Raw genomic sequence first — 13,188 nt, 5'->3', positions numbered from 1 at the left:
TGTGTCTCATATCAACCTCAGTTGATGGAGCTTGGTCTTTTTTGCAGTTTCAAGTTCATTGTCTCATTATCCATTAACCAGCTCCTCCCTTAACTATCTGCCAACCCCCCCCCCCCCCCGCACCGTGCTGAGCTCCCCACAGCCACTGATCTCAGTTTATCCTGAGTGTCTGAGTGTAGGCCTCCAGAGGTGGTTGCTGAAGTAACCCCAGACCCCAGGATTGGAGAGGCCTAGGGATTAACCCTACACCCTTCGCAGCTCTCTGGACCAAAGTCTGTCCAGGGGAGTGGGATGCCAGAGCCCAGGAGTCATCAGCTTGGCAGCTGCCTGGCCTCTGGATGCCTCGCAGGTAATAATGCCCTTCCAATACTTCTGATCTCCAAAGACTCCTCCAAATTTCATGCTCCTCAGACCTTGTTTCAAACCTCACCAAAGGTACCTCTGTACTCCTCTCCTGGCTCAAAGTGCTTCTGCCTGAGGTTTGCTCTCTTCTCTGTCCAGGGCTGGCTGGGAGCTTGGACCTTGATGGTCCCTCTGTTTTCTTGACCCTGTTACTCCTCTTCTCATTTACTTATTCAATAAATATTTGGGTGCCTACTAAGTCCCAGGCACTTTCTAGGCTCTAGAGTAAAAGAATATAAATTCTCTCCTCCTAAGCTTTCATTCTAGTGGGGTTAGGGGAGGATCTTAATCTTCCCTCTTTAGATCCTCCTGTCTGAGAGGAGTGGGTGTATACAAGTGTGGGCAGTACTGGGAACAGTCATAACCTGGCTTCCCTTCTTGCCCTGCAGGGGAGCAGATCCTAGCATGGGCCCCAGGGGTGAGGAAAGGGTTGGAACCTGAACTGCCTGGAACCCTGATCTGCAGCAACCTGAGGGTCACCTTCCAGCCCTGTGGATGGCAGCGGAGTGAGGTGAGAAGGTTAGGGCAGCGCAAAGGACAACTAGTGGGAAGTGGGTAGGGGAGTCTAGAAGATGTAGACAAACATTACAGGAAGTGAGAAAGTGAGAGTTATGCTTAAGGGCTGTCTTCTGAGAGTATCAGGGATTGTCCATGGGGACCATCTCTAGGGAGGTTAGGGCTGCCAAGGTAGGACAAAGAATGAGACTTCAGATGTCTTTAGCATCAGTTCATGTGCTTCCTCTAGGAGACTCCCCTGAGCAGTGAGTATGATTTTTCCCTGGCCAACATTGGGCGATTAGAGGCTGGTAAGTGTGGGAGCTTGGTGAAGGGGCTCACTGGGAGTATTGGAACCCCTCATCCTTCCTATATTTTCAGAGGACAGCCTGAGTGGATGGAGTGGGATGGGCTGGAAGAGTTCCTCCTAGAGGGACCCTGATCCATGGCTGTACCGCTCTCTAGCTCTTTTTTTTTTTTTAACATCTTTATTGGAGTATAATTGCTTTACAATGGTGTGTTAGTTTCTGCTTTATAACAAAGTGAATCAGTTATACATATACATATGTTCCCATATCTCTTCCCTCTTGCCTCTCCCTCCCTCCCACACTCCCTATCCCACCCTCTAGGTGGTCACAAACCACCGAGCTGATCTCCCTGTGCTATGCGGCTGCTTCCCACTAGCTATCTATTTTATGTTTGGTAGTGTATATATGTCCATGCCACTCTCACTTTGTCACAGCTTACCCTTCCCCCTCCCCATATCCTCAAGTCCATTCTCTAGTAGGTCTGTGTCTTTATTCCCACCTTACCCCTAGGTTCCTTTTTTTTTTTTCCTCTTAGATTCCATATATATATATGTGTTAGCATACGGTATTTTTTTCTCTTTCTGACTTACTTCACTCCACTCTCTCTTGACTTCAGTGAATGGCCTGTCCCGAGTCCAGCTCCTCCGTCCAGGGTCCCTGCTTAAATTTATCCCTGAGGAGATTCTGATTCATGGCCAAGACTTCCGGCTACTCAGAGTTGGTTTTGAGGCTGGAGGACTAGAGCCACAGGCCTTTCAGGTAAGAGGCCTCCAGCCCAAGGACCCCTCTTCCCCTTAGAACCTTGGCATCCTTTCCCTGGAAATTCCCAATAGTCCCCTGTCTCCCAAGATCCCTCTCATCATTCTCTCCGCTTCTCTTCTCAAGGAGTGACTAAAATGATAGTATAATGAGAGTAAAGGCCTGAATTCTAGCCCAGCTCTGCCAATTATCAGGAGTGTAACTGCGGACAAGTTTCTTCCTTTGAAAAACAGGGAGGGTTGCATAAGATTATCCCCAAGATTCCTCCCAGAATTACCATTCTGTCATTCTCTGGTCCTAAATGTGTTCCCCTGACTCCAGTCCCCATGACCTGTGGAAGCTCCCTTCGTTAGGGATTGTCTTCGCTTTTCTTCTCTATTGGCAGCAAAGACAGTGGAGCAACACATGAGCCCTATTTCCTTCTTTTCACTTCAGTCTGAGACAAAGGATGGGATGTCCTTTCTTCTACAGGTGACCATGGCCATTGTCCAAGCCAGAGCTCAGAACAGTCAAGCCCAACAGTATGCAGGGATAACCCTGAGCAAGGCTGGTGAGTGTGGGGGCTTTAGGATAAGGAAAGGGTAGAGAGTCTGAAAAAGTAGAAGCTGGCTGAAGGCAAAAGAGCTGAGCTGGCTCTGGTTCCTCTTCCTCCTCCTCTGTGCCTCCCTCCTGCCCTAGGCCAGAGTTCTGGTTCCAGAAAACCACCTATTCCCCTCTTGGAGACATCAGAAGACTGGGAGATTGAGCGAAAAAAGCAGGGGGCCAGGGGCTGGAGGGTCAGCACTGTCAACGAGAGGTTCGACGTAGCCACCAGGTGATCCCCCAGTCCACCCAACCCCTGCTGCCCCCTCAATCTTCCCACACTTCTCTGATCCTCTAAAACTAGGACTTCCCACAAACTCCAGCCTCCTAGGACATCCGCAAAGCTATCCCCTTTAATTCCTAGATCTCTAAACTTGAGATCCCTTGGAATGATCCCCTCCTAAGCAGCTTCCTTGTAATAACAGGTTCGCATTATAATGAGGTCACTGAGCCAAGCTGTGACATAACTCTCAATTTCACAGCCTCCCCCGTTACTTCTGGGTCCCTAACCGAACTCTGGACAGTGAGGTCAGGAGAGCATTTGGCCACTTCCATCAGAGCCGTGGACCGGTCAGTGTGTGAGGGTGAGGGTAACGGTTGGGAATTAGAGGGTCATGGGAGGTTACGGGTCATTGTGGAGGGAGGGGATCCCTGTGAGGTCAGTGTGGGGGCAAGGGTAGGGTGGGGCTAGGAGTTTCTCCCTCAATGATCCTTCTCTCATCCACATGAAGCGCCTGTCCTGGCATCACCCTGGGGGTAGTGATCTTCTCCGCTGTGGTGGCTTCTATACAGCCAGTGACCCCAACAAGGATGATATCAGGTGAGGGGAGGTTTGATGAGAAGAATCAAGCGTTAGATATTCAGGGCAGACAGCTTTCCTTACTTTCTGACTCTCTCCCCTCCAGAGTAGTGGAGTCGATGCTCCAGGCTGGGCATTCAGACGTTGTCCTGGTAGACACTATGGATGAGCTCCCCAGTCTTGCAGACGTCCAACTTGCCCACCTGAGGCTGAGGGCCCTCTGCCTGCCTGGTGAGATAAACTATGACCCCTTACCCCATCTCTAGGTCTGCTGACCCTAACCTGGTTTACCCTTTTGCCTGCTGTGGATGAGTACCCCTTCAACCCACTGATCCTTAGTTTTCTACTCAACTCCCATCTCCCACAGACTCACTGATTTCCTGTCTTTTTGACCCCGAGATATTCTTTTTTTTTAAACAGCTTCATTGAGATATAATTTATGTACCATAAAATTCACCCTTCACCCATCTTAAGTGTACAATTCAATGCATTTCATTGTATATACAATGTTGTACAACCATCGCCACAACTTAATTGTAGAAACCTCATAGCCATTTATAGTTACTTCTCATTCCTAACCCCAGACCCAACCACTACCCAACTTATTATTGACCCTTCTTAATTCTGGATCCTGAACTCCCAGTTCTCCTGATCTCTTTGCCCTTCTGACTCCTCTACTCTCTCTCAGATTCATCTGTGGCTGAGGATAAATGGCTCTCAGCTCTGGATGGAACACGATGGTTGGACTACGTCAGGTACTCCCTCTGACTCCTAAATGGTCTTCCATTAACTCTTCTCCTTGGTTCCCCAAGAAGACTGTTATTTGTTTCTCCTTAGAAGGAGAGGGGGAAGGAATTGGGAGTCTGTCTCTGTTGTATCCCCTGACCCATCATTCCCTTCCTCCAGGCTTGTTATTCTCCCCTTCTCTTCCTCACCCACTCCTCCAGGTCTTGTCTTCGAAAGGCTAGTGACATCTCAGTCTTAGTGACATCCAGGGTTCGCTCTGTAGTACTTCAAGGTGAGTTTCTTGGGCCAACCCACTCCATTCCTTGCCTTTTCTCTTTACTCACCTGACTGGATTCTGCTCAGGGAGGGAGACCTATAAAGCTTCCTTGTCCCCTCCCAGTGCTAGCATCCTCTCGTTTTACTAGGAACTACCCATCAGCTCTAACTCATCCTTCAGTGCTACTTCTGCCTCCCCACTAAGCTTGTGGTCCCTAACAGAGGGGTTCTCAGCCCTCTGTTCCTGTCCTTCCATCAGAGGATGGGGATTGGGGTTGGGGTGGGACGGAAAATGTGGAAGCTGGTTGGACATTTATGATTCTGCTTCCTACATGTGAAGCTGGGTATTTCTATCTCGGTGGAGTGTATGAAGTGAATCACTCAAAGTCTTTGTTTTCTCTTCACTTTTATGTGCCCTCTCAATCCTACTTACCCCAAACTTTCCCCCTCTGTGCTGCTCACTTCCTCTTGCCATATTTCTTTTTCTCACTCTCTTCTGCCCTAGTTTCTTGGCCTTCCTTCTTTGTCCCTTATCCCTCTTTATCACCCAGAGCGCGGTGATCGTGATTTCAATGGCCTCCTCTCTTCACTCGTCCAGCTGCTTTCAGCCCCTGAAGCCCGGACACTGCTTGGCTTCCAATCACTAGTGCAGCGAGAGTGGGTGGCAGCTGGACATCCTTTCCTGACCCGACTTGGGGGAACTGGGGCCAGTGAAGAGGTGAGAATGTTTGGGGAGGGTACTGGGAGAGTATTATTAAGAAGTACGGGGATGAGAAAATTAAATAGTAAAATCCATCGGAGGTGAATTAGGTCCAAAGGGTTCTGAGGTTGGGCTAAGCTTGAAGGGAGACCCAGATGAGTGAGGGACCACAACCCCCTACCTCAACTGAGATTTCCACTCCCTGACCTCCTTAGTGTCCTCTGTTCCTGTGCCCCTCATCCCCTGTTATTTTGTCATCCTCCCCATTTAGGTCCCCATAACCCCTTCCAACCTCTTAATTTCCCTCTTCTCAGGCCCCAGTGTTTCTCCTCTTCCTTGATTGCGTCTGGCAGCTCCTCCAGCAGTCTCCAGCTGAGTTTGAATTCTCTGAGTTCTTCCTTCTTGCTCTTCATGACAGCGTCAGGGTTCCTGACACCCTTACATTCTTGAGAGACACTCCCTGGGAGCGTGGAAAGCAGAGTGGACAGGTCAGTGAGTTCCATTTTTGACTTGTCTTTTTTTCCCCCCATTAAGAAGAACTCTCTGGGAGTTCCCTGGTGGGCTACTGGTTAGGATTTTGGGCTTTCACTCCCGTGGCCCAGGTTCAATCCCTGGCTGGGGAACTGAGATCCCGCAAGCTGTGCAGTGCGCCCCCCCTAAAAAACCCCACTACTCTCTGAAGTTTAGTCTTGATTATGAAAAGTGAGGTCTGTGGATGGGAAAGGGGGAGGTTGATGCTCACTTTCAGGAAGGGACTTTCACCCTATATCTGATTCTTAAGAGATGAGAATTTCATGATTTCTCTCTAGACTTGGGAGAAGGATTATATATTTTTGTTTGTTTAACCATCCTTTTCTTGTTTCCTCTATCCAGTTCAACACCTATACACAAGTCTATACTGCAGGGTACTCCCAGCCCCCAGCTGGGAACTCTGTTAACCCACAGCTATCTGTCTGGGACTGGGACTTACGCTACAGCAAGGAACAGATACTACAGTTCCATAATCTTGGCTATGACCCAGAACACTGCCCAGATTCATGGCTCCCTAGACAGCAGGTGAGGTGTCTAAAGTTCCTAAATTCTTCTGACTCTCTCACAGGCTCATCCCACTAGGTGAGAAGTGAAAAGACAGTGTCTGAGGTCCTCACTCCTCTTCTGTTAGCAGGCATTTATAGTACCTGACTGTCCCCAGGAAGACAGAAATCCTAAAGTTAACATAAAGCATCTTTTTTGTCCTCCTCATCCTTATTAGTCTTCCTGTCTCACGCAAACATTTTTATGTTTCCCTAAAATCAACTTGAATCAGTCCTGAGGCCTAGTCTGAAGGCTAATAAGGAGAGCAGATAAAGAGTTCTAGGGCGGAGGCTGGTAGTTTGATCACACGTGCAGTGTTGAGTGAGTGGCAGCTGGACATTCCTTCCTGACCCAGTTTGGGGAAACTGGGGTCATCAGTTTTCTAGGTTGTCAGTTGATTTCCCTTTCCTCCTTAGCCAAGCTTCATGGTTCCTGGGCCCCCCAGTTCCGTGTGGCTCTTCTCTAGAGGGGCCCTGACCCCCCTGAATCAGCTCTGTCCTTGGCGGGACAGTCCCTCCCTGCTGGCAGTCTCTTCTCGTTGGCTCCCTCGACCTGCTATCTCCTCTGAAAGCCTGGCTGATCAGGAGTGGGGGCTCCCCTCACATTGGGGAGCTTGCCCTTTACCCCCAGGGCTGCTGCTGCCTGGATATCTGGGACCCCAAATCAGGCTCTGGAGACGCTGCTACCTGAGGGGAAGGCCTGAGGTCCAGGTGAGAAGGAAAAACAGGGACTGGGAGTGGGAGAAGGGGCCTGACTGCTGAACCAGAAGTTCTAGGAGAAACCAGATATTTCCAGGAGCTGGAAAGGGAAAGGGCTGGGGGTCTGGGAAATGAGGCACCATTCTTGTTGGTATCAAAGTGGATAGGTCTGGGAGTGTGGGGAAACTGCTTGCGACTAATATCAAGTGGAAACTAGGGCATAGTTGGAGGGGGAAAGAGAATTAAGGATGCCAGGAGCAGAGAGCTGCAGCTAAAATAATATTCCTCTCTGCCTCTCTTCACCCCCTCCCCAGATGGGACTCTCAGCTCCCACGATCTCTGGCCTTCAGACTGAGCTAGCCCATCTTCAGGAGTTATTAAGGAAATGGACACCAAGAATATCTCCTGAGGATCACTCCAAGAAAAGAAATCCAAATACCATTATGTCCCAGTCCCGTTGAAATTGCTGGCTTTCTCATGGGCAGGGCAGAGGGTGGTCTGGGGTGAGGGAGAGTTTTGTCTAATCCTTCAATTTTCTTACCTGGTCTTGCTGCCTCAGCTTTCATACGCCAGCCCTTAAACAAGCTCACTGACTTGAGTTTCCATTGCAGATGGGTGGTGCTGACCTTATCCAACTCTTACTCTGCCCTGTTTGGTTTAAATAGTTTCTTGTGATTTGAAGAATTAAGAAACGAAAACAAACAAAAACAATCCAGAATATGATCGCATCCTTTTTTCAGGGCAATGCCATCCCTTTTGGATGGAAATTTTGGATACTGAGCTGGTAAATTGTGAGATCAGAGATACCATTTATCAGTGTCAACAAGATGGCCTACAGACCTCCTTCTCACCTCCTCTTGCTGTTCCTGTAATTCCGATTTCTACTTCTTCCTTTACAGTTTTCCATGGGTATGGGAGACACCCTGTCTCTTCCAATTGTATATTTTTGTCGTGACATTTCTATTTAAGGAGTTCATTAAAGCACAATATTTATACACGCTGCTGGCGTTGTTTCTTGTGTCTGAATAAAGGAATCTAGGTAAGAGAGTGGTGGTGGGGGGGGGGGCGAAGGGGGTGTGACCCAAGAGAGGAAGGTACCGACCATATTATTGCTAAGGAAATAAGGGGATGGGTCAGGGGAGGCTCTGAAGAATTCACAGGCAATTTGGGTTCTCTCTTTCGTGCAGATGGGTCAAAAGACACCCAGACGTTGCTGGGCGTCAGGGTGCGCTCTGGACGTTGAGACAGAGGACTCTGGGCTTCTGTGTCAACCACCCTTCAGCTTTGCTATCACTCCACCTCTGAGCCTCATGTTCCCCTCACTCTCTATGCAATAACGCCTAGGCGAGCTCAGACCTTCCGCAATCCCCTGGCTGAGGAAAAACGAAATACCTCAAGCCCAGGCCGGGGCTGTGAGGCCGTATCTGTCCAAAGGCTGCGGGTCGGGGCGGACAGCTGCCTCCACGCCTTGCGTTGGGGGGTTCCTCAGCACACCCTTCTCTGGGAAACGAAAGAAGGCTACAAAATACATGAAAAGTGAAGTTTTGTTCTTTAAGCTTTTGAATTGACATTTTCGCGAGCAGTGTGACCCTTTAACGTCTAGCACTGCCTTAGGAGGGTCTGGGCGTTTCCGTTCGTCTGCCCCGCCCTGACAACTCCCAGACGCACTTCAAACGCCGTCACCTCCGCCGCTTCAAGTATCAGCGGCTCCTAAGATGGCCGCGGCCGCTTCCGGCTCCTCCCCTGCCTAGGGCCCGCCCACCGCCTTACGTCAGCTTTCGCCCCGGAAGTGGAAGTTGTGACTGAGGTCAGGGGGCGGGATCGTTGTCTGGAGACGGCGGGAGTTGTTTCGCCATGGCGGCCGGGCCGATCTCCGAGCGGAACCAGGGTGACTGGAGGGGACAAGCCCGGAATGAACTCAGGGAGCTTGGGGGGCCCCGATTAGGGCTAGCAGTGTTTCCTCCGGGGCGGGAGATTGGGCCGTTCCGAAGGGTGCCAGACCTACCCCGATGCCTGCTGGGGACGGGATGGACGGGTGCAGGCTGAGGCCTGTAGGTGTGATGCTATGTCCAATCCCCTGCTGCCTTCCCACTCAAAAAAAAAAAAAAAAAAGAAAAAAGTTACGAAGTGAATTTGCTCTAGAACTCTAAGTTAGACTTAAGAAGTTTATCTGTTTTCTGGAAAGGAGGAGGTGTAAGGGCTTAAGCTAACGTCTTTTTTTTTTCTCTCTCTCTTTCCCTCTTTGCTCCTATACCCTGTCTCAACCCCCAAATCCCCCGCCTGGGTTCCATCTTCATGTTCCCGTTACCTCCCTATCTCCTCTCATCTCTGCCCTAACCTCCTAATCCTGTCCTCCAGATGCCACTGTGTATGTGGGGGGCCTCGATGAGAAGGTTAGCGAACCACTGCTGTGGGAGCTATTTCTCCAGGCAGGGCCAGTGGTCAACACCCACATGCCAAAGGATAGAGTCACTGGTCAGCACCAAGGTGAGTACATGGCAAGAATTGCAGTTATGTTTTGAGGGGACAGGCTGCTCCAGGAGGCCCCCAGCAGTATTCATAGCTGTCTTGGAATGAGCAAACTAAGGATTTTTTTCTCTTAAGCCTAACTCACAGTTTGTTTCTGGAACCATTCTCAGTTGAAGTGAGATTATTATTTCTTGTTTTTTGTGCTTCAGAAGGCAAATGAGTTATACCTCATTTGGAATCACTTGTTAACCTCTTCTTTCCACTCCCCCAGGCTATGGCTTTGTGGAATTCTTGAGTGAGGAAGATGCTGACTATGCCATTAAGATCATGAACATGATCAAACTCTATGGGAAACCAATACGGGTGAACAAGGCATCAGCTCACAACAAAAACCTGGATGTGGGGGCCAACATTTTCATTGGGAACCTGGACCCAGAGATCGATGAGAAGTTGCTTTATGATACTTTTAGCGCCTTTGGGGTCATCTTACAAACCCCCAAGATTATGCGGGACCCTGACACAGGCAACTCCAAAGGTTATGCCTTTATTAATTTTGCTTCATTTGATGCTTCGGATGCAGCGATTGAGGCCATGAATGGGCAGTACCTCTGTAACCGCCCAATCACCGTGTCCTATGCTTTCAAGAAGGACTCCAAAGGTGAACGCCATGGCTCAGCTGCTGAACGACTTCTGGCAGCACAGAACCCACTCTCCCAGGCTGACCGCCCTCATCAGCTGTTTGCAGATGCACCCCCTCCACCCTCTGCTCCGAATCCTGTGGTATCATCACTGGGGTCTGGGCTTCCTCCACCAGGTAAAGCTTTTGATAAAAAATACGTTTGGGGGCTTCCCTGGTGGTGCAGTGGTTGAGAGTCCGCCTGCCGATGCAGGAGACACGGGTTGGTGCCCTGGTCCGGGAAGATCCCACATGCCGCGGAGCGGCTAGGCCCGTGAGCCATGGCCGCTGAGCCTGTGTGTCCGGAGTCTGTGGCCTGTGCTCTGCAACGGGAGAGGCCACAACAGTGAGAGGCCTGTGTACCACAAAAAACAAAAACAAACAAACAAAAAAAACATGTTTGTCTTGGGTTGGGGGGCTGTCAGGTAAGGAGAAGGAAAAAGAACCTGGAAAGGGAAGAACATTGAGTCAGTAAGTGATAAGAAAGGGATTGAGGGGTGATTGTGGAGGGATGATTGTGGAGGGAAGCAAGTTGTTGAGTTTCTCCAGAAGGTGTTGTTTGAGTCATCTAGCATTGCTTCTGACTTTAGAGAGCTGGGAGGAGGAGGAAAGAGCTCATCCTTCCTGGAGAGGCCAGATTGGAACAGGCTCTCTAAAGGCACTCTCTTCTCACTGTCATTAACTCTTTTTACATTTTCTCTATAGGCATGCCTCCTCCTGGCTCCTTCCCACCACCAGTACCGCCTCCTGGAGCCCTTCCACCTGGGATACCCCCAGCCATGCCCCCACCACCTATGCCTCCTGGAGCTGGAGGACATGGCCCCCCATCAGCAGGAACCCCAGGGGCTGGACATCCTGGACATGGACACTCACATCCTCACCCATTCCCACCGGGTGGGATGCCCCATCCAGGTGGGTGTTCTTTGCTGGGAAGGAGAGGAATGTTGGTAGAGGAGCTCTATCACCACTTATGCTGCTGCTCTTTGTCCTTCAGCAATAATAAATAGTCCCAGAGTTCTCCTTTCTTTCAGACATTCTTTTGTAAAAGTAAATACAAGATACTTTACTCTGTTTACTTTAACAACTACCACCCTGTCTTCATTTCTTATTTCAGTTTTACCAAAGAGTATAACTATACTTGCTATTTTTTGTTTCCTTAACTTTTACTTCCATTCTCTCCTCTGAATTCCACCCAAAAGCAATGACCTAATTGCCAGGTCTAGGGGACACTTCTGCTCCTTATCTGGTTTGACCTTTGCTATACTTGAAACTGGCCATGTCCTCCTGTTTGAAAATCTTGTCTCTTTTGATTTTTCTGGATTCTCCATCTATCTCTCTGAATCCTTAATCTCATCCACCTTAATGGGCTCCTTTTTCTCTGCTTGTACCTAGGTTTTTGTGTTTGGCTCTCTTTTCTGCATAGTTCCATTATTTGTACACTGATGCCTCCTAGATCTGTATCTCTGTTCCATGGTTATTAACATTCCATACCCTTAATCTTGGTGTTTAATGGACAGCTCCATTCTTCTGCCATTCCCCTTCAAACCTATTCTTTCTGTAGTTTTCTTTGTTTTCAGGTGCTTGATTCAGAAATCTAGGAGTTATGTTTGACTATTCCCTGTCACCCCACTCTTAATACCAAGTCTTATTTATATCTGGCATCGACCTCCACTAGGCCAGTGCCCTAGTTCAGGCTGTCATATCCTCATTATTTCACACCTAATTTATTGTAGTAATATCCTGACACTTTGACTCTAATTATGTCTACCTTTCATCGACTTCCACAGAGTAATTTTTCTAAAATACAGATGTTCACACACCCTTGCTCAAAATTCTTGTGTTGCTCCCTTTTATCTACAGAGTGAAACCCAAACTCACTGCCGTAGCATTCTAGGCTTTTCACCATCTGGCTCCTTCCCCTTACTCCTATGACTGCACGCTGCTCCTGATGACTGAGTTACTGGATTTCCTTTCACATACTATGCTGTTGATCATACACGTGCTTTGCACATGCTAATCTTTTCTGCCTGGAATATTCTGTTCCCATTCTGCTGTCCACCTGAAAAATTCCTTTTCATCCTTTAGAATTAGATCTTCGCTCAGACAGCATCTCTGTTACCTTCCCAAATCCTACTCCGTAGAATAATCACGCCATTTGTTATGTACTGTTGCAGCACTATTACAGTGCCTAAATCATGGAAGGAGCAAGTGAGCTGCAGGGGGCAGGGAGTTGATTGGGTAGTTGGTTGGTTTGTTCTCTTGGAATGGAGTCAAGGATAAGGGCACTTTTTACCAGCCTTATTTTCCATGCTCTTCTTCCTGATGTCACTTGCTTCTCCATTTTCTTCTCTTCCTGTCTCGTTTTCTTTGCCCTCTTGTCTAACTTCCTTTTGTCTCCTTTCTCTTTGTGTCTGTTTTGTTCTCATAGGGATGTCTCAGATGCAGCTGGCCCACCATGGCCCTCATGGCTTAGGACACCCCCATGCTGGGCCCCCTGGCTCTGGGGGGCAGCCACCACCCCGACCACCACCTGGAATGCCTCATCCTGGACCTCCTCCAATGGGCATGCCCCCCCGAGGGCCTCCGTTCGGCTCTCCCATGGGTGAGTAGGCTGTAGCCACCTCCCTCATCCTCACGTGGCATTCTTGCAGCTTCTTTTGTCACACCTCTTATCCACTGCACTTCCTTACTTTTCTTTCTTAGATTTCTTTTCACTGTCTCCCTGTCTGTCCTCTCTCTGCATTGTCCCAGTGTGAACTGTCTCCTGTTTCTTGTTTTTACTAAGTTTTCCTTTTCTTCCTGCAGGTCACCCAGGTCCTATGCCTCCGCATGGCATGCGTGGACCTCCTCCACTGATGCCCCCTCATGGATACACTGGCCCTCCACGACCTCCACCCTATGGCTACCAGCGGGGGCCCCTCCCTCCACCCAGACCCACTCCCCGGCCTCCAGTTCCCCCTCGAGGCCCACTTCGAGGCCCTCTCCCTCAGTGATTTCTCGTTGCCTTTCCTCTTGTTATAGCCTCCCAATATCTGTTCACTTCCTTGGACCAATCAGAGTTGCTGTAGCTCCCAGGGACTAAGGCGCTAATCCCTCTCAGGCCTCCTTTTGTAAGTGTAATTTTTTTCACAGGAGGTTTTATTTTTTTCTGTGTCAGTCCTAAGTGTTTTGCAAATGCACAGAGAAAATAAAACTAAACTCCTTGTTTATTCTTTGTGGTGTTT

General features: G+C 49.2%; 2 protein-coding genes across 2 annotated transcripts; both read left to right on the top strand.

The window, feature by feature from the left end:
* Window positions 1-239: 239 nt before the first annotated feature.
* On the top strand, window positions 240-7,819 carry MTMR11 (myotubularin related protein 11). The gene is made up of 16 exons (XM_060029054.1): window positions 240-349; window positions 792-913; window positions 1,148-1,208; window positions 1,822-1,964; window positions 2,436-2,514; window positions 2,643-2,778; window positions 3,029-3,116; window positions 3,278-3,366; window positions 3,452-3,576; window positions 4,034-4,100; window positions 4,293-4,363; window positions 4,899-5,065; window positions 5,362-5,535; window positions 5,921-6,103; window positions 6,538-6,831; window positions 7,134-7,819. The coding sequence occupies exons 1-16, from the start codon at window positions 292-294 to the stop codon at window positions 7,278-7,280; spliced, it is 2,004 nt and encodes a 667-aa protein (XP_059885037.1). The 5' UTR covers window positions 240-291; the 3' UTR covers window positions 7,281-7,819.
* An 819-nt stretch (window positions 7,820-8,638) lies between these two features.
* Window positions 8,639-13,176, top strand: SF3B4 (splicing factor 3b subunit 4). Its single transcript, XM_060007164.1, has 6 exons — window positions 8,639-8,707; window positions 9,178-9,306; window positions 9,560-10,102; window positions 10,670-10,876; window positions 12,393-12,566; window positions 12,770-13,176. Exons 1-6 carry the CDS (start codon window positions 8,674-8,676, stop codon window positions 12,955-12,957), a joined length of 1,275 nt encoding a protein of 424 aa, XP_059863147.1. The 5' UTR covers window positions 8,639-8,673; the 3' UTR covers window positions 12,958-13,176.
* The last annotated feature ends 12 nt before the right edge of the window (window positions 13,177-13,188 follow it).

The sequence above is a fragment of the Delphinus delphis genome, chromosome 1 (assembly GCF_949987515.2).
Source record: "Delphinus delphis chromosome 1, mDelDel1.2, whole genome shotgun sequence".
Classification (NCBI taxonomy): domain Eukaryota; kingdom Metazoa; phylum Chordata; class Mammalia; order Artiodactyla; family Delphinidae; genus Delphinus; species Delphinus delphis.
Note: the sequence above shows the minus strand (reverse complement) of the source record. Positions and strands in the feature narration are given on the sequence as shown.

Excerpts from the sequence above, each read along its gene's own strand:
- MTMR11 (XM_060029054.1), top strand. The coding sequence starts at position 292 with ATGCCAGAGCCCAGGAGTCATCAGCTTGGCAGCTGCCTGGCCTCTGGA. Across the intron at positions 5,066-5,361 it reads GAACTGGGGCCAGTGAAGAG|GCCCCAGTGTTTCTCCTCTT; the intron begins GTGAGAATGTTT and ends CCCTCTTCTCAG. Across the intron at positions 6,832-7,133 it reads GGGGAAGGCCTGAGGTCCAG|ATGGGACTCTCAGCTCCCAC; the intron begins GTGAGAAGGAAA and ends CCCCCTCCCCAG.
- SF3B4 (XM_060007164.1), top strand. The coding sequence starts at position 8,674 with ATGGCGGCCGGGCCGATCTCCGAGCGGAACCAGG. Across the intron at positions 9,307-9,559 it reads AGTCACTGGTCAGCACCAAG|GCTATGGCTTTGTGGAATTC; the intron begins GTGAGTACATGG and ends CCACTCCCCCAG. Across the intron at positions 10,103-10,669 it reads GTCTGGGCTTCCTCCACCAG|GCATGCCTCCTCCTGGCTCC; the intron begins GTAAAGCTTTTG and ends TTTTCTCTATAG.